The 20,072-nt window shown below is 39.5% G+C and overlaps 1 protein-coding gene across 1 annotated transcript in view; it reads left to right on the forward strand.

Moving 5' to 3' along the window:
- LRRC72 (leucine rich repeat containing 72) overlaps nucleotides 1-20,072 on the forward strand; it is an 80,616-nt gene that overhangs the window by 21,881 nt on the left and 38,663 nt on the right. The window contains exon 4 of the mRNA XM_040260952.1: nucleotides 11,293-11,362. Within this exon, the coding sequence (XP_040116886.1) occupies nucleotides 11,293-11,362 (70 nt within the window). The remainder of the gene's footprint in view (nucleotides 1-11,292; nucleotides 11,363-20,072) is intronic.

The raw sequence follows: 20,072 nt of genomic DNA on the forward strand, positions 1-20,072 counted from the left end.
CTACACATCTGTGTCTCTTTTGCTGTCTTGCTTACAGGGTTATCATTACCATCTTTCTAAATTCCATATATATGTGTTAGTATACTGTATTGGTGTTTTTCTTTCTGGCTTACTTCACTCTGTATAATCAGCTCCAGTTTCACCCACCTCATTAGAACTGATTCAAATGTATTTTTTTAATGGCTAAGTAATACTCCATTGTGTATATGCACCACAGCTTTCTTATCCATTCGTCTGCTGATGGACAACTAGGTTGCTTCCGTGTCCTGGCTATTATAAACAGTGCTGTGATGAACATTGGGGTACAAGTGTCTCTTTCAATTCTGGTTTCCTCTGTGTGTATGCCCAGCAGTGGGATTGCTGGGTCATATGGCAGTTCTATTTCCAGTTTTTTAAGGAATCTCCACACTGTTCTCCATAGTGGCTGTACTAGTTTGCATTCCCACCAACAGTGTAAGAGGGTTCCCTTTTCTCCACACCTTCTCCAGCATTTATTGCTTGTAGACTTTTGGATAGCAGCCATTCTGACTGGTGTGAAATGGTACCTCATTGTGGTTTTGATTTGCATTTCTCTGATAATGAGTGATGTTAAGCATCTTTTCATGTGTTTGTTAGCCATCTGTATGTCTTCTTTGGAGAAATATCTGTTTAGGTCTTTGGCCCATTTTTTGATTGGGTCGTTTATTTTTCTGGAATTGAACTGCAGGATCTGCTTGTATATTTTTGAGATTAGTTGTTTGTCAGTTGCTTCATTTGCTATTATTTTCTCCCATTCAGAAGGCTGTCTTTTCACTTTGCTTATAGTTTCCTTTGTTGTGCAGAAGCTTTTAATTTTAATTAGGTCCCATTTGTTTATTTTTGCTTTTATTTCCAATATTCTGGGAGGTGGGTCATAGAGGATCCTGCTGTGATTTATGTCGGAGAATGTTTTGCCTATGTTCTCCTCTAGGAGTTTTCTAGTTTCTGGTCTTACGTTTAGATCTTTAATCCATTTTGAGTTTATTTTTGTGTATGGTGCTAGAAAGTGTTCTAGTTTCATTCTTTTACAAGTGGTTGACCAGTTTTCCCAGCACCACTTGTTAAAGAGATTGTCTTTTCTCCATTGTATATTCTTGCCACCTTTGTTTAAGATAAGGTGTCCATAGGTGTGTGGATTTATCTCTGGGCTTTCTATTTTGTTCCATTGATCTATATTTCTGTCTTTGTGCCAGTACCATACTGTCTTGATGACTGTGGCTTTGTAGTAGAGCCTGAAGTCAGGCATATTGATTCCTCCAGTTCCATTCTTCTTTCTCATGATTTCTGTGGCTATTCGAGGTTTTTTGTATTTCCTTACAAATTGTGAAATTATTTGTTCTAGCTCTGTGAAAAATACCATTGGTAGCTTGATAGGGATTGCATTGAATCTGTAGATTGCTTTGGGTAGTATACTCATTTCCACTATATTGATTCTTCCGATCCATGAACACAGTATATTTCTCCATCTATTAGTGTCCTCTTTGATTTCTTTCACCAGTGTTTTATAGTTTTCTATATATAGGTCTTTTGTTTCTTTAGGTAGATATATTCCTAAATATTTTATTCTTTACGTTGCAATGGTGAATGGAATTTTTCCTTAATTTCTCTTTCTATTTTCTCATTAGTAGTGTATAGGAATGCAAGGGATTTCTGTGTGTTGATTTTATATCCTGAAACTTTACTTATATTTATTGATTAGCTCTAGTAATTTTCTGGTGGGGTCTTTAGGGTTTTCTATGTAGAGGATCATGTCATCTGCACACAGTGAGAGTTTTACTTCTTCTTTTCCAATTTGGATTCCTTTTGTTTCTTTTTCTACTCTGATTGCTGTGGCCAAAACTTCCAAAACTATGTTGAATAGTAGTGGTGAGAGTGGGCACCCTTGTCTTGTTCCTGACTTTAGGGGAAATGCTTTCAATTTTTCATTGAGGATAATGTTTGCTGTGGGTTTGTCATATATAGCTTTTAATATGTTGAGGTATGTTCTTCTGTGCCTGCTTTCTGGAGAGTTTTTATCATAAATGGATGTTGAATTTTGTCAAAGGCTTTCTCTGCATCTATTTAGTTAATCATATGGCTTTTATTTTTCAATTTTTTAATATAGTGTATTACATTGATTGATTTGTGGATATTGAAGAATCCTTGCATCCCTGGGATAAAGCCCACTTGGTCATGATGTATGATCTTTTTAATGTGTTGTTGGATTCTGATTGCTAGAATTTTGTTAAGGATTTTTGCATCTATGTTCATCAGTGATATTGGCCTATAGTTTTCTTTTATTGTGGCATCTTTGTCAGGTTTTGGTATTAGAGTGATGGTGGCCTCATAGAATGAGTTTGGAAGTTTACCTTCCTATGCAATTTTCTGGAAGAGTTTGAGTAGGATAGGTGTTAGCTGTTCTCTAAGTTTTTGGTAGAATTCAGCTGTGAAGCCGTCTAGACCTGGGCTTTTGTTTGCTGGAAGATTTCTGATTACAGTTTCAATTTCCATGCTTGTGATGGGTCTGTTAAAATTTTCTATTTCTTCCTGGTTCAGTTTTGGAAAGTTGTACTCTTCTAAGAATTTGTCCATTTCTTCTAAGTTGTCCATTTTATTGGCATATAATTGCTGATAGTAGTCTCTTATGATCCTTTGTATTTCTGTGTTGTCTGTTGTGATCTCTCCATTTTCATTTCTAATTTTATTGATTTGATTTTTGTCCCTTTGTTTCTTGATGAGTCTGGCTAATGGTTTGTCAATTTTATTTATCCTCTCAAACAACCAGCTTTTGGCTTTGTTAATTTTTGCTATGGTCTCTTTTGTTTCTTTTGCATTTATTTCTGCCCTAATTTTTAAGATTTCTTCCCTTCTACTAACCCTGGAGTTCTCCATTTCTTCCTTTTCTAGTTGCTTTAGGTGTAGAGTTAGGTTGTTTATTTGACTTTTTTCTTGTTTCTTGAGGTATGCCTGTATTGCTATGAACCTTCCCCTTAGCACTGCTTTTACGGTGTCCCACAGGTTTTGGGTTGTTGTGTTTTCATTTTCATTTGTTTCTATGCATATTTTGATTTCTCTTTTGATTTCTTTTTGTGATTTGTTGGTTATTCAGCAGCGTGTTGTTTAGCCTTCATATCTTGGAATTTTTAATAGTTTTTCTCCTGGAATTGAGATCTAATCTTACTGCATTGTGGTCAGAAAAGATACTTGGAATGATTTCAATTCTTTTGAATTTACCAAGGCTAGATTTATGGCCCAAGATGTGATCTATCCTGGAGAAGGTTCCATGTGCATTTGAGAAAAAGGTGAAATTCATTGTTTTGGGGTGAAATGTCCTGTAGATATCAATTAGGTCTAACTGGTTTATTGTATCATTTAAAGTTTGCATTTCTTTGTTAATTTTCTGTTTAGTTGATCTATCCATAGATGTGAGTGGGGTATTAAAGTCTCCCACTATTATTGTGTTATTGTTAATTTGCCCTCTCATACTTGTTAGCATTTGTCTTACATATTGCGGTGCTCCTATGTTGGTTGCATATATATTTATAATTGTTATATCTTCTTTGATCCTTTGATCCTTTGATCATTATGCAGTGTCCTTCTTTGTCTCTTTTCACAGCCTTTGTTTTAAAGTCTATTTTATCTGATATGAGTATTGCTACTCCTGCTTTCTTTTGGTCTCTATTTGCGTGGAATATCTTTTTCCAGCTCTTCACTTTCAGTCTGTATGTGTCCCTTGTTTAGAGGTGGGTTTCTTGTAGACAACATATATAGGGGTCTTATTTTTGTATCCATTCAGCCAGTCTTTTGGTTGGGGCATTCAACCCATTTACGTTTAAGGTAATTATTGATAAGTATGATCCCATTGCCATTTTATTTATTGTTTTGTGTTCGAGTTTATACACCCTTTTTGTGTTTCCTGTCTAGAGAAGATCCTTTAGCATTTGTTGGAGAGCCGGTTTGGTGGTGCTGAATTCTCTCAGCTTTTGCTTGTCTGGAAAGCTTTTGATTTCTCCTTCATATTTGAATGAGATCATTGCTGGGTACAGTAATCTGGGCTGTAGGTTATTTTCTTTCATCACTTTAAGTATGTCCTGCCATCCCCTCTTGGCCTGAAGAGTTTCTATTGAAAGATCAGCTGTTATCCTTAAAGGGAATCCCCTTGTGTGTTATTTGTTGTTTTTCCCTTGCTGCTTTTAATCTTTGTTCTTTGTATTTGATCTCTGTTAATTTGATTAATATGTGTCTTGGGGTGTTTTGCTTTGGGTTTATCTTATTTGGGACTCTCTGGGTTTCTTGGACTTGGGTGATTATTTCCTCACCATTAGAGGAAAGTTTTCAACTATTATCTCCCATTAGAGGGAAGTTTTCAACTATTATCTCCTCAAGTATTTTCTCATGGTCTTTCTTTTTGCCTTCTTCTTCTGGGACTCCTATGCTTCAAATGTTGGGGCATTTAACATTGTCCCAGAGGTCTCTGAGATTGTCCTCATTTCTTTTAATTCATTTTTCTTTTTTCCTCTCTGATTTGTTTATTTCTACCATTCTATCTTCTACCTCACTAATCTTATCTTCTGCCTCCGTTATTCTATTTGTTCCCTCCAGAGTGTTTTTGATCTCATTTATTGCATTATTCATTATATACTGACTCTTTTTTATTTCTTCTAGGTCCTTGTTAAACCTTTCTTGCATCTTCTCAATCCTTGTCTCCAGGCTATTTATCTGTGATTCCATTTTGATTTCAAGATTTTGGATCATTTTCACTATCATTATTTGGAATTCTTTATCTCGTAGATTCCCTATCTCTTCCTCTTTTGTTTGGTTTGGTGGACATTTATCCTGTTCCTTATTCCTCTGTCTCTTCATCTTGTTTATATTTCTGTGTTTGGGGTGGCCTTTCTGTATTCTGGCAGTTTGTGGAGTTCTCTTTATTGTGGAGGTTCCTCGCTGTGGGTGGGGTTATACAGGTGGCTTATCAAGGTTTCCTGGTTAGGGAAGCTTGTGTCAGTGTTCTGGTGGGTGGAGATGGATTTCTTCTCTCTGGAGTGCAATGAAGTGTCCAGTAATGAGTTATGAGATATCAATGGGTTTGGAGTGACTTTGGGCAGCCTGTATATTGAAGCTCAGGGCTGTGTTCCTGTGTTGCTGGAGAATTTGCATGGTATGTCTTGCTCTGGAACTTGTTGGTCCTTGGGTGGTGCTTGGTTTCAGTGTAGGTATGGAGGCGTTTGATGAGCTGCTGTCAATTAATGTTCCCTGGAGTCAGGAGTTCTCTGGTGTTCTCAGGATTTGGACTTAAGCCTCCTGCTTCTGGTTTTCAGTCTTATTTTTACAGTACCCTCAAGTCTTCTCCATCTATACAGCACCATTGATAAAACATCTAGGTTAAAGATGAAAAGTTTCTCCACAGTGAGGGACACCCAGAGAGGTTCACAGAGTTACATGGAGAAAAGAAGAGGGAGGGGGGAGTTAGAGGTGACTGGAATGAGATGCGGTGGGATCAGAAGAGGAGAGAGCAAGCTAGCTAGAAATCACTTCCTTATGTGTACTCCACAGTCTGGACCACTCAGAGATGTTCACAGAGTTATACAGAGAAGAGAAGAGGGAGGAAGGAGACAGGTGGCCAGGAGGATAAAGGGGGGAATCAAAATGTGCCAGACAGATACAGCCAGTAATCAGTTCCCTAAGTGTTCTCCACGGTCCAGAACACACATAGAGATTCACAGAGTTGGGTAGAGAAGAGAAGGGGGAGGGAGGAGATAGAGGTGACCTGGTGGAGAAAAAGGAGAGTCCAAAGGGGGAGAGAGTGGTCAAGCCAGTCATCTCGTTCCCAGTAAAAATGGGTACTGAAGATTGGATTCTTAAAGGTACAAAATTGATAACAAATACCAAAAAGCAAAGATTAAAAGTCTAGAGTAGAAGTTGGATTTTCAAAAATACCATATTAACAAAAAAGAAAAAAAAAAGTCACAAAAATTATAAAATATATATATATATGAAGCTTGCTTTAAAAAATAGGATCTCTTTTTTATACAAAGTAATAGTAGGTCATAAAAATGAAAATTAAAGGTGTAATAGAGGACATAGAAATAAAAAAAAATTTTTTAATTAAAGAATGTTAGTAAAAATATATTCAGAACTTTCTCTGGTGTTGTTGTGGGCAGTGTGGAGTCAGTTCATTTTCAGATAGTTCCTTGATCCAGCTTATATTGCTCAAGATCTATAGGCCCCTTCCTATGTAGTCACTACTAACTACAGGGTTTTAATCTGTTTCACCTGTCATTTCCAAGGAGGTTCCCTCTGTTTAACTTCTTCTGTTTGCTTTCCGCCCTGACACAAGGGGGCGATGTTGCACACTTTTTTAGGCTCACTTGTTCAGTCGTGCTGTGGGGAGGGAAAGAAAAGAAAAGTGAAAGTGAAGTCACTCAGTAGTGTCTGACTCTTTGCGACCCCATGGACTGTAGCCTATCAGGCTCCTCCATCCATGGGATTTTCCAGGCAAGAGTGCTGGAGTGGGTTGCCATTTCCTTCTCCAGAGGATCTTCCCGACCCAGGAATCGAACCTGGGTCTCCCGTGTTGCAGGCAGACAATTTACCATCTGAGCCACCAGGGAAGCCTTGTGGGGAGGGAGGGACGCTGCAAACAAATAACACTGGCATGTGTTTGCAGTGTCTCGGCCACACTGGGTTTGCCCCCGCTCACAGCATGTATGCTTTCCCTGTCTACACTGCTTAGGCTCTAGGTTGCTCTGCTGGGAACTGTCTGAGGACGGCCCTGGGTTGTATGCACTTCCCAGGTCTAAGCTCCTCAGGTTCAGGTACTCGGGTAGTCCTCAGAGGCGCAGACTCAGTTGGGCCTGCATTTTGTTCTCTTCCCAGATCCGAGCAGCTCAGGTGACCAGGTGTTTGGTGAGCATGGTCGCTGCAATTTATCGCCTCCCCTGTCCCTGCCAATCGATTTTCTGGGTGTACAACCAGTGCACCTTCTCAGGCGGATGTTGACCGTCCAGAATCCCAAGAAGTCTTGGTTAGTGATGAAGCCTGCTTACAGTTTGGTAGATAATGCCTCTCTGGGGCTGTGAATGCCACCTTCTGGCTCTGGCTGCCCTCGCCTGCCTATCTCCGGCGGGGGATGGGCTGGACCGTAGCTGGCTAGCTCTGTTCAGTCCTTTGTTCTGTGTGTGGGCCTGACGGTGTCTTAGGTTAGGGCTTTTCCCGTGGTAGTTATCCCACAGTCTGGTTTGCTAGCCCAAGTTAGTTCCCTCAGATTGCCCTCCGGGCATTCAGGCCCGTCCTTAGTCTAAGCAAAGCAGCCCCCACCTCCCTGCCCAGCCCCCGCTTGCTAGTGGCGGATGCAGGCGTCTGCGCTGCTTCTCCGCTGGGGGAGTTACCGTTGGGCACGTAATCTGTGGGTTTTAGTTATGAATTTATTTTTCCTCCCAATTATGTTGCCCTCTATGGTTCCAAGGCTCACCACAGACTCGGCAGTGAGAGTGCTTCCTGGTGTTTGGAAACTTCTCTCTTTTTTAAGACTCCCTTCCCAGGATGGAGCTCAGTCCCTACCTCTTTTGTCTCTTTTTTTGTCTTTTATACTTTTTCCTACCTCCTTTTGAAGACAATGGGCTGCTTTTCTGGGTGCCTGATGTCCTCTGCCGGCATTCAGGAGTTGTTTTGTGGAATTTACTCAGCGTTCAAATGTTCCTTTGATGAATTTGTGGGGGAGACAGTGTTCTCCCTGTTCTATTCCTCTGCCATCTTAGGACCACCTCCAGTAGTAGAGTTTCTATCATTGTCTTCCACTAGCTTCACCTTAAAATGTAATAGCCTGTTATTAATTTAGGATAAATTTATATGCAAAATAAACCTTTCTGACTTAAGTTAAATCCTCCTCAAAAGTGAGCCATTTTATTATATTATCTATAGCAGAGTGTCAGTACAACTATTACAAGAAGATTAATTTGACGATGATGTGACAAAGTTGATATTTTATAGCAATTAATATATGAAAATAACTTTTCTGGGAATCCTTGTAGAAACACTCTAAATGAGGCTTGAGTTTCTCTGCTCCCATGTACTGGCTGCTTTATTTTTCACAGGAAAAAAGTGGAGCTGACGTACCACCCTTGTTGTCCAGTGCGATGAGTGTGTCAGTGTCCAAAATTAGCTACACATCTTCAGTGAAAGAGGAGACTGCATTATATATACAAATATATTACTAGTTGCTTTGAAGGAACCCAGAATATTTTGTTGTGTCAGGGAAGTACTTGAAGACTAATGGCACCTGTCAAAAGGACAAGGTGGTCTACTTGAAAAGCCTTCTGTTTGGGATAACCTGAGAATAATTTTTTTTTAATTGATAACAGATTAAGAAAAAAGTCTTCACATCTGAGAAGGATGAAGATGAGAAGGAATGAGAGAAAGAAAAAGGGAGAAGCAGATCTTTTTTTACCAAGTACCAACTAATAAATGTAAAAAGAATGAGAGGATTAGAAAAATTGCCATTTCATAATCCCAAACGTACTGATTCAGGTCAATATGGTTAATCAAAGCTAAAGCCATTGAATAAATAGTTATTGAGAACCACCAATCTGTTCTCTGCAGGTTGACAGTTACCAGAGGGGAGAGGGATTTGGGGGTAAGGCATGAAATAGGTGAACGTGATCAAGAGGTACAAACTTTCAGTTGTAAAATAAGTAAGTGTTGGGGATGGAATGTATGAGAATACAGTTAATAATATTGTATTAACTTTGTATGGTTTCAGCAACTGGATTTCATCTGATGATCATTTTGCAGTATGTCCAGTGTCAAATCACTCAGAAATTTGCCCCAGATATTGCTTTTCAATGATAAAATTTGTAAAGACTTTCACAATGAAAAGAACTGGAAAATACAGCCTTAACCAAGTCACTGAACTTAGCTTCACCAACAGGGTGAACAGGTGGCTCAGTGGTAAAGAAGAGATCCCTGGGTCAGGAAGATCCCTTGGAGTTGGGTATGGCAGCCCACTCCAGTATTTTTGCCTGGAGACTCCCATGCAGAGAGGAGCCTATAGGGCTACAGTCCATGGGATTGCAAAGTGTTGAACACGACTTAGTGACTGAGCACACACACACACACAACCTTCACAAACAGTGGGGCAAAGTGGCATCATTTTGCCTCCTGATGTGGTGTAGTAATTACCCACTGTTGTAATTTTAAAATGATTGTATTTAAATTTAATCATGAGATAACAATAAGACCCATCAAGAATGTGAGAAATTCCATCAGACAACTGTCCTGGACTCTTCAGAAAGTAAACGTTGAAGGCAATAAAGGAGAGAAGGTGACTATTTTTAATTTAGGAAAACTAATGGATTATACAGAGTATATCATGCAAACTGCTATGCTGAATGAACCCCAGGCTGAAATCAAGATTGCTGGGAGAAATATCAGCAACTTCAGATACCACGTGGTAACGTGGTAATGCAGATGATACCACGCTAATGGCAGAAAATGAAGAGAAACTAAAGAGCCTCTTATGAGGGTGAAAGAGGAGAGTGAAATATCTGGCTTAAAACTCAACATTCAGAAAACTAAAATCATGACATCCAGTGCCATCACTTCATGGCAAATAGATGCGGAAAAAGTGGAAAGAGTGACAGATTTTATTTTCTTGGGCTCCAAAATCACTGCAGATGGTGACTGTAGCCATGAAATTAAAAGACGCTTGCTCCATGGAAGAAAAGTTATGACCAAGTTAGATAGCATATTAAAAAGCAAGATATTACTTTGCCAAAAAAGGTCTGTATAGTGAAAGCTATAGTTTTTCTAGTAGTCATGTATGGATGTGAGAGTTGGGTGATAAAGAAGGCTGAGTCCAAAGAATTGATGCCTTCATATTGTGAGACTCATGAGAGTCCCTTGGACTGCCCTGAATATTCATTGGAAGGAGATCAAACCAGTCAATCCTAAAGGAAATCAACCCTGAATATTCATTGGAAAGACTGATACTGACGCTGAAGCTCCAATACTTTGGTCACCTGATGGGAAAAGCCAGCTTGTTGGAAAAGACCATGATGCTGGGAAAGATTGAGGGCAGGAGGAAAGAGGTCGGGGGTGGAGGCAGAAGAGATAATTGGATGGCATCACCAACTCAATGGCCATGAATCTGAGCAAACTCTGGGAGATAGTGAAGGACAGGGAAGCCTGGCATGCTGCAGTCCATGGGATCACAAACAGTCGGACACAACTTAGCAACTAAACAACAAACAATGGGTTATACCAACTGAAATGGGTTATACCAGTGCATCAATGTTGATGCAATTCTGGGTTTAAACAAGCAAAAAATCTGTAAAAAAAAAAAAAAAAAAAAAAGTAGGGACAACAGGAACAATTTGAATATGAATAGCAGTGTATTAGATGATATCGTTTAATTCAATTTTAATTTTCTTAGGTTTGATATTGGTATGGTGGTTAAGCAGGAGAATGTCCTTGTTTGAGGGATGCGTGTGCTGAAGTATTTATGAATCAAAGCCCTGGAGTCATGTCTGCAACTTATTTTCAAACGATTCACTGAGAAACTTATCAACTAGCAAATAAGTAAATTGTGTATACAGATAAGAGAGTGAACATAAAGGTGGCAAAATATTAAAAATATTTTGCCACCTTTAATATTAAAAATATTAAAAATACTAAAAATATCTAGTGACTCAGTGGTAAAGAATCCCATGGACAGAGAAGCCTGGTGGGCTACAGTCCATGAGGTCACAAGAGTTGGACATGACTGAAGTGACTTAGCACACACACATATGATAAACAACAATGGGAGAATAAAACACTTCACTCACTCTCTGCCTCTTCAGGTCCTGCAGTTTCCATGTCTTAAATCCAGTTTGGCCAAGATCTGGACAACCTCAAACTAAAGACCGTGTAGGCAGCCCTGAAGCAGGAGCCGATGCTGTTTCCCACATTGACCTTAAGTCTGGCGTCTTCTGCTCTTACTTTTGTTCCTCTGGCCTCTCCTCGGTGAAGTCGTTTAAAATGAAGGTCCCAATAAATTCAGTCGTAATGAGGTATAAATTCTACTAACGTGATAAATTTCCTCCTTTTAGTATTTGCTTTAACTGGCTGACAAAAATCTTAATCCAAGAATGAAGTTTTAAAGGAGGAATGTAGGAAATTAGCCTGTATAAATGTGCCAATAATTTTGAAAGGACAGAAAGAGGCCTTTTCAATTCTCCCCAAGTCATACTATATAAGCAACTTTAGACATGAATAAATTAATTGTTGCTAACATTCACTTTCTCTTTTCCTTTCCAGGGAGCTCACAGAGGTCATTGATCTTTCCAGGTTTAAAAAATTAAAATACTTATGGCTACATCATAACAAGGTAGTGTGATATTTGATCTTTACGTGGCTCTATGATTAAACTACAATCTTAATTTCATGTTTTTAATAGAACTGGTCATTAAAAGTATTAATATTTTATAATCCTAATTTTAATATAGGTAAGAAACTATATGTATATACAAAGTGGTATAGCGCTAGTGGTAGAGAATCTGCCCGCCAACCCTGAAGACTAAAGAAACGTGGGTTTGATCCCAGGGTTGGGAAGCTCCCCTGGAGGAGGGAATGGCTACGACTCCAGCATTCTGGAGAATCCTCATGGGCAGAGGAGCCTGGCGGGCTACAGTCCACAGGGTCGCAAACAGCCAGAAACAATTGAGGCGACTTTGCACACATGCATATTGAATAGGTCAATTTGTGAGATGTTGTCAGATGGGAGCTTTACTTTTTCTTCCCATGTTCTTTCAGAACTGTTCAATGTAAGCTGCTGCTTCCCAGCTTCCTGGAAGAAAACTTGTGCAGGCTCGTGACTTTTTCCCTCTCTCTCTTTTGTTGTCCAGGAACTTTCAGTCCATTTTAAGCCACAGTCTTAGGCTCAGTTCAGAAATGAGAATGTGGAGATGAATATGTTAATTCATAAATGAGACATCCCCCATCTCTCCTTATTCAGCTAGGGCTGACTGCGGATGGCCATCTATCTGCCTTCTTCATTAGCAAGGGGATGTGGCTGGTTGCTTTCTTGCCTCGTACCTCTACCCCAGCCTTCACAAGTGAGTATGGAATGGAGAAGTGTAGAGGCAGTGGAAAGGCCAAGGAAAAGCAAAGTTATTTTTCAGTTTGCACCCACTGATATTAACAATGTTCAGAGTTTATTGTTTTCTCCCATTGGGTTATTCAGAAGTCCCCTCTGCTAGGTTTCTCCAACTCTGATTCCTCTTTGCTGGCTACTCCAGACCTCCCCTAACCTTGTATCCCAGTCGCTTTCACATCTGAGCATCCCTTGCCTTGGCAAACTGCCCTCTTGGGCAGGATCCTTTGTAAAGTGCCCTAGATCAACATTCCTCCTAAGGTCCTGCGTGCATTCCCCAGAACTCACACACATTGTCCTGCCATGTGAGGGACTGATTACCTCCCAAGCTGATCTAGCTTCTTCAGGAAGTGCTAGGCACTCAGCCATCATGTCACCAGCTGCCAGGAATGCTCATCAAGGTCACTGAGTGTGGCCCTTGAAGCTGCTCTTAGAGGCCAGGGTTAGTTGGCAGAGTCTTCCCACCTCCTCCTCCGTAGTGGGGCCTGACTGGAGCTCCAAGCTCTCTTCAAGTCAAAGAGCGGGACTGAACTAAAATTCAAGCCAAAACAATTACTATAGTTAGCGAGTCAGTCATTCTCAACTTTCTGAAGTTTGACTTTCCAACAGCTTGTATTTTGTTCATTATAAATTGATGACCCAGTCCTAGCATTCTAAATTTAAACTTTCAAACACCAGCTGATTAAAAAATAACAATTTGAGTTTTCAGTAGTAGTCTGCTTGTCAAGCAATAGTCCAGATTCACAGCACTGAATCTTTAAGCAGCCATGTTTATGAAAGTATTTCAATATTACATTGCAATTTGTCTGTTTTTTTAACCAATTAAGTGGAAAATGGAAAAAAGTTCTTTTAGTATTAAGTGCAAGCATAAGTTGCATAAGCTTGAAATAATTTCTAGGAGAACAAGCACAAATACCTTCAAGGCCCAGGCAGCTAACAACTGAAATGGAAAGTGCACAAACTACTTAAGGGCATACAAGTTCAAACTACTTAAGGGCATACAAGTTCTTAAACACTCTGCCAAAAATTATCTTGGGTCGCAGTGTGTGACCTCCAATTAGAAAAAGATGGAACTCATCAAGCATGGTGAAAGTGACTAATCTTTATTTTTCATGTGTGTTCCTTGTGGTGTTCAGTGTTCAGCTTTGAAGGAAAGAACATGTACAAATGTTGGCAGTATGTCTAAAGGGAGAGGTGTGATTAGGGATTTTTAATATTTTTTTGGCTTTCTTGTAGCGGACATCATCCCACTTTCAGGCAGCAACTGAATTTTCATACAGTTGACTTACAGATGCATTATATATATAGGAAAGGATTGCACACACTGTCAATTATTGTACTTTGGTTTTGAAGGGGGATTGGTGGATAAAGAGTGCAACAAAAGGGCTAAATTCTCTTCTAGTGTTTGGTTCAGAGAAGGCAATGGCAACCCACTCCAGTACTCTTGCCTGGAAAATCCCATGGATGGAGGAGCCTGGTGGGCTCCAGTCCATGGGGTCACTACGAGTCGGACATGACTGAGCAACTTCACTTTCACTTTTCACTTTCATGCATTGGAGAGGGAAATGGCAACCCACTCCAGTGTCCTTGCCTGGAGAATCCCAGGGACAGGGGAGCTTGGTGGGCTGCCATCTATGTGGTCGCACAGAGTTGGACATGACTGAAGCGACTTAGCAGCAGCAGTAGCAGCAGTGTTTGGTTATTTATGTTTAACAAACTATATTTTTTCCCAAATAGCCATCACTTAACTTTGATCTTTAAAAATAGATTTACTTAGATTGTTAGATGACATCATTACCAAGTCAATGGGCATGAATTTGAGCAAACTTTGGGAGATATTGAAGGACAGGGAAGCCTGGAGTGCTGCAGTCCATGGGGTCACAAAGAGTAAGACATGACTTAGCAACTGAACAACAATTCCATATAATCCTGAAAAGATATCATATTCAAATAAATTTTAAGTGGTCATGAGATGAATGAATAAGCCAATGTGAATTTTGGGGTTGATCAATAGTTGACTGGTTGCTAAGTTTTTGAAGTATTCACACTCCATGAAAAATTAAAGTCTTATTGAGCATCTAAAACTCTAATGGGCATGTTAGCTATTATAGTTGTTGTTGCTGCTGCTGCTGCTAAGTCGCTTCAGTCGTGTCCGACTCTTAGCGATCCCATGGACTGCAGCCCACAGCCTCCTCCGTCCATGGGATTTTCCAGGCAAGAGTACTGGAGTGGGGTGCCATTGCCTTCTCCTAGCTATGATAGTACTTCATCAAAATTCCTATGGAAAAAAATGTGATTATTAGTTTCCTCTGCAATCTAGATTACACTGGGTGAACTACTATCGGGAAGTTACTATGCCAGTATAGAAATGATATGGAGAATCTTGGTAAGAAATATCAACATTGACAAATGAACATAAATATTTAGAATTGTCATGTTCTGCTAACAGTGGTTTGAATCTGACCAGCATTGTTCTTACATTATTGTAGAACATAAATTAATGTCCTTAGATTTATTTCCTACCCTCTGTTTAGGAACAACTAAGGCATAAAATAGTAAAATAAAATGAACACATCTCTTTTGTTTACTCATTTATTCAATCAACAACTTTGTGGAGGCAAATGTACTGATCATTTTATCAGTTGTCTATTTATTATCCATTATCTTCCTTTACCTGGATAGCAGAATCTGAGTTTGTGTTTTAGTACACACTTGTTGTTACTCAGGTAGGTGGTCCCATTCCCACTTCCAAAGGGTGGAGCCTAAACTGTTTAAACCAGTCAGGATAACCCCATCCTCCTTGCGAGTGGCTAGTCGATGAATGGGCTCATAATCCAATTGTTGCAATAGAGACATTGGAGGTAGCTCCTGGGAGACTTCTGTGAAAGGTTTCCTTATTCCTCAAAGAGCACTGGAAGAGAGGTCTGCTGTTTTCTCTGGACATTTTCTGGCCTGGCTTATAAGCCAGAAACCATCCTTTCAACTTGTGGGTGTATCCAACATTTTGAGAAAAGCAAAGCTCAGAGAATCATTGAGATTTGGGGCTCTTACAACCTCTGGACACCTAGATATGTGAGATAATGAGTATTTTAATTTATGTGCCAGTTTGAGTTGAGCTTAGAGATTACTTATAGTCAAAAGCATCCTATCTAATATGGTTTATTCTGTACTTGCTTTAGGCTACTGATAGAATATAACAATGAATATGATGGTACCTGCCCTAGAGGTAGAATTAGGGAGTGGCTATACTCCTGGTGAAGGCATTGTGGTTGCAAACTCCCTGGAATGGAATGAGAGAAAGCAGTGGTTTCAAGAGACAATGAATGAGTGTGGTTTGGTGTGTTTGGAGCCAAACACGTTCAAAGGGTGCACACTTCTCCCCATTATTATGCAATGGGTATTGGAGATTACGAGTGAAATGACACAAAACAAGACACACACACACAAGAGACAGATACTCTGGCCAGAGGAAAAAGAACTGCGCAAGCAAGCAGGCTTGCGGTTTACTTTTATATAGCCCCCCTGGGCAGAATTCCAGACTGTATGACCAAGCCTTTTCAGTATAGCGCATGTGCATAAATGTTATCGTACAGCAAAGGGAGTGAAAAGGAGTGAAATTTCTGCTTACTGCAGAGTCTGTCCAGAGCCCCTTTTTTTCCTCTTATCATAAGAAGGGAATGTTTCCTCGTTTGCAAGGGACCATTAAACTCAAGGCTGTGTCCAGGCTCCTTGGCAGAACGCCTCACCTGCAAGCACGTTCAGCCCAAGCAGAGAGCCCCACCTGCAGACACATCTCCACTTTCCCTATTATGGCTGCATTAACCCTTCATCCCCCCCTTTTTTATTTGCTTTAATAAATTGTAGCAAGGTCTGGATCTTCTCTGCTTCGCGCTTTAGTTGTTTCCTTTTCCACCATCGCTGGAAGACTAGAAAAGCAACACAACATAAAAGTAATATAAACATAGTGTTCCCAAAGGTAGTCCCAATTAGTGTGGATACATGTCCTAATGGATTTAAGTTATTCAACCCTTCTTGAAGACTTTTCAACAAATCAGACCCTGCAATGTCAGGTAAAGTCCTGCTAAAAGTAGACAAAATTTGTTGTTCCAGGTCCATAATCTTCATAGTGAGATTTTGATGTCCAGTCAAAGATCGTTTTACTCTTTCCCATCCCTCACTCATGTTAAATGGTACAGGTGTTATACAAAACTGAGAATTCCAATCGCATTTCAATACACTTCGTGTAGATAAAACAGTTAATTGAGCTCCAAGCCAGGAAACGGTGTGTTGAAGATTGAGCAAGTCGGTAGCAAGTTGTGCATCCAAATCTCACTGTTGTTGCCATAACAAATGAGAGTCTTTATGCCAGTCCCGAACAAAATCAACTGTTTGAATTTCTTGGTGTAACGTGAGGCCTGCCACTGCCACTGTTGCAGTTATTGATGCAACTGCTAGAATCAAAGCAATGACCACACCAAGCATACGTCGAGATCGATGCAGCAAAGTCTGTAGAGCGGTTACTAGATGAGAAACAGCAAAAGAATCTGACCATGGCCTAGTCAGATTTATAGGCAACCATACTTCTGTCTGAGCTTTAACAGTTACTAACAAAAAATTGGAGTTACAGGCTCATCTTTCAAATTCTTTCCACCAAGACTGATTTACACGTTGAGTTAGATTACAATAATCACATGACATAGACCCCACAGTATTATTCCAGGTCCAATTCCCATATAACAATGCAAAAGGATATTTTACACATGCCATTGCAGAATAAGATTTATTAACATGTAAATTAACATGAAATGGACCCGAAGAGTCGCCACTATCCAAAGTATAGTTTCCTGACCGGACAGTGAGATTACCAGAAACTGCCCACAGTTTCCAAATATCCCCTTGAATGTGTGGATATCCCTGCAATTGTAATTGAGGAGGGACAAGTGCAAATTGCTGCCATTTAATTATTTCATTTCCATTGCCCATCAAAGTGCCATTTGCATGATGCCACCTAAGAGATTTATTCGACCATTTTTCTAAGAATTGCCCATGATCTGGACTCCAATCTACAATGATAGACCTAGAATAATTCATGACTTTAAAGGGTCAGTGACCTCGGCAACATTCCCATTCCAAAGATTCTAGAGAAGGAGCAAAAAAGTTAACAGGACATAGTGACATATATATTCCATTATGAATGTCTATCGGTTCTGTTGAGGTGTTAAAGCCCCTGGTGGAAACAAGCACAGTAAAAGTAGCAAAATGATAATTATTGTATTTTACCCCCCATGTATTATAGGAATGATGAGAATGTTCCTTGGTGGACAGACAAAAGGGGTGTCCTCCTATGCACAAAGGAATACCTTCCACTGCAATAGTCAAATTACTAATATTATATTGTTGTTTATGATGAGATAGTTGTTCTAGTCCCCCGCAAGCTGGTGGGGGAAAGAAGGCGGTCTCATTAGTGCATACCTGCACTTTTGGCTCCCCCCAGGAAACTACTCTTACCAATGGGGGATTAGGTATATATGCCCAATATGTATGATTACTTACCGATACACCGATTACCTGATGTGTCACCACCGCCATCATGGCAAGCAAAAGATTGGTAGGATTCAGAGGTTGTCCCGCTTTCATTAACGTTTTTTCTGCTTCTTGGGTCAACTTCTTCATTTGACCCCACGTAGGAGGTGTTGCTTCCCTTGTATGAAAAGTAAAGCTTCTCTGCATAGTAAGCTCTTCGAATTTTTGAACAAAGGGATCAGCCATTGTTGATTTTGATTAATCTCGCTGGGGTCCAAAACCTGTAATTATTAACAGAAATGAAAGCATACCCTCGTCCCAGATATATTAATGATGCTGGGATTTAGCCTTTCTCTTTATCTTTATATCAAATAGGCGTATTCAAGATCTTCTTGTTTTCTTCTTTCCCTTGAAAATGCAACTCTGCTGCTGATAGATTTCCCTTGCTCCAAATATTCAAAAAATTTAGGGTAAGTAAGGTTTTATTCAAAATGTCTTTAGGTTTCATAAATCTCTCCTGTTCCCCCTTTTTTATTTTTTCAAGATATTCACGCAAGGTACGATTAGCTCTTTCAATGATAGCTTGCCCTTGACTATTATAAGGAATACCCAAAGTATGAGTTATATGATATTGGGATAAAAAGTGAGCTAATTTTGCGGATTGTTAGGCAGGTGCATTATCAGTTTTCAATTCAATAGGTAATCCCATAATTGCAAAACAAGATAACAAATGAGTAATAACAACGTCAGCCTTTTCAGAATGTAATGCAGTGGCCCATTGAAAATGTGTGCAAGTATCTATAGTATGATGCACACATTTTTGTTGTCTGAAAGAAGAAATGTAAATTATATCCATATGCCATATTTGATTTGCTTGTTGTCCTCTTACGTTGACACCTGGTGAGGTAAACGGTAAAGCAAAGGGTGTACATATGGAACAAGAACAAACAATATTTTGAGCTTGTTTTCAAGTAATAGCATGACATTTTTGTAACTCTTTGGAATTGGTATGCTGTAAGAGATGTTCTTGTTTTGCTGCTTCTATAGGATAAAGTAAGGCATCAATTGTAGCATTTCCAAATAATAAGGGTCCAAGAAGGGCAGAAGGGGATTGAGATATCATAGAGTTAGTCCGGAGAAAATCAATCAATTTAGATGACGGATAATGATTAGAAAATGAACCAGGAAATGAGGCAAGAGAAATTTGCCAGTTTTCATTAAATTGTAAACATTGAGATATTTGAGCAGCTGTTAATTGAGTAACAATCTGGTATGGTTCATATCCTGACAATTGTAAAATACGATGGCGACCTTTCTGTATAAGGAAGGCTAATTTATCCATATATGTAGCCAATTTTTTGGAAAAGCTGTTAGGTAAGAAAACCCATTCTATTAATCCTTTTTCTTGAGCAATTACACCAGATGGAGAATAAGGGGTATGAAATATTATAAACGAAATAGGTTGAGATGCATGTAAGTAAGTCAAAAAACCGTCATTTAGTCGTTGCTCAACAAATTGAAGTTCCTGTAAGGCCAATGGGGTTAAAGTTTGGGGGCTATCCAGAGCTGTATTTCCCTCTAAAGTAGAAAACAAATGTCATAATTGATAAGTAGGAATCCCAAGTACCGGGCGTAGCCAATTGATATCTCCCAATAACTTTTGAAAATCATTTAAGGTTTTGAGGTGGTCTCTTCTGACTTGCAACTTTTGTGGCCTTATTCTATGTTGTTCCAATACTGTTCCTAAATACTAAATAGGAAAGTCTTTTTGAATTTTTTCTGGGGCTATTTGTAAATTGTATAGTTTTAAAACCTCCTGTACTTTTAGAAAGAATTTATCATGTTCGGCAATACTAGGAGCTGCTAATAGATCATCCATATAATAATATAGAATATAATTGGGGTATTCTTGACGGAGGGATTGTAAAGAGTGAGCTACGAATTCTTGGCATAAGGTAGGACTATTTGTCATTCCCTGTGGTAAGACTGTCCATTGATAACGCTTAACAGGCTGAGCATGATTAAGAACAGGAATTGTAAAAGCAAATTTATCTCTATCTTGCAATTGTAGGGGAGTGGCAGAAAAACAGTCCTTAAGATCTAGCACCATTAAGGACCAATTCGGAGGAATAAGAGCTGGAGAGGGGAGTCCCAATTGTAATGCTCCCATAGGTTCAATACATTTATTAACTTCTCGTAAATCAGTTAACATTCTCCATTTTCCAGATTTCTTTTTTATAACAAAAACAGGAGAATTTCAGGGAGAGGTAGAGGGCTCTATATGACCAAGTTGGAGTTGTTCTTGTACTAATTGTTCTAATGCCTCGAGCTTCATTTGTGGTAATGGCCACTGCTCAACCCATTTTGGAGTATTAGTTAACCATTTTAATGGGAGTGCTTGAGGAATTTGAGCAGTGGTTAC

The sequence above is a fragment of the Oryx dammah genome, unplaced genomic scaffold, assembly GCF_014754425.2.
Source record: "Oryx dammah isolate SB20612 unplaced genomic scaffold, SCBI_Odam_1.1 HiC_scaffold_18, whole genome shotgun sequence".
In the NCBI taxonomy this organism is placed as follows: domain Eukaryota; kingdom Metazoa; phylum Chordata; class Mammalia; order Artiodactyla; family Bovidae; genus Oryx; species Oryx dammah.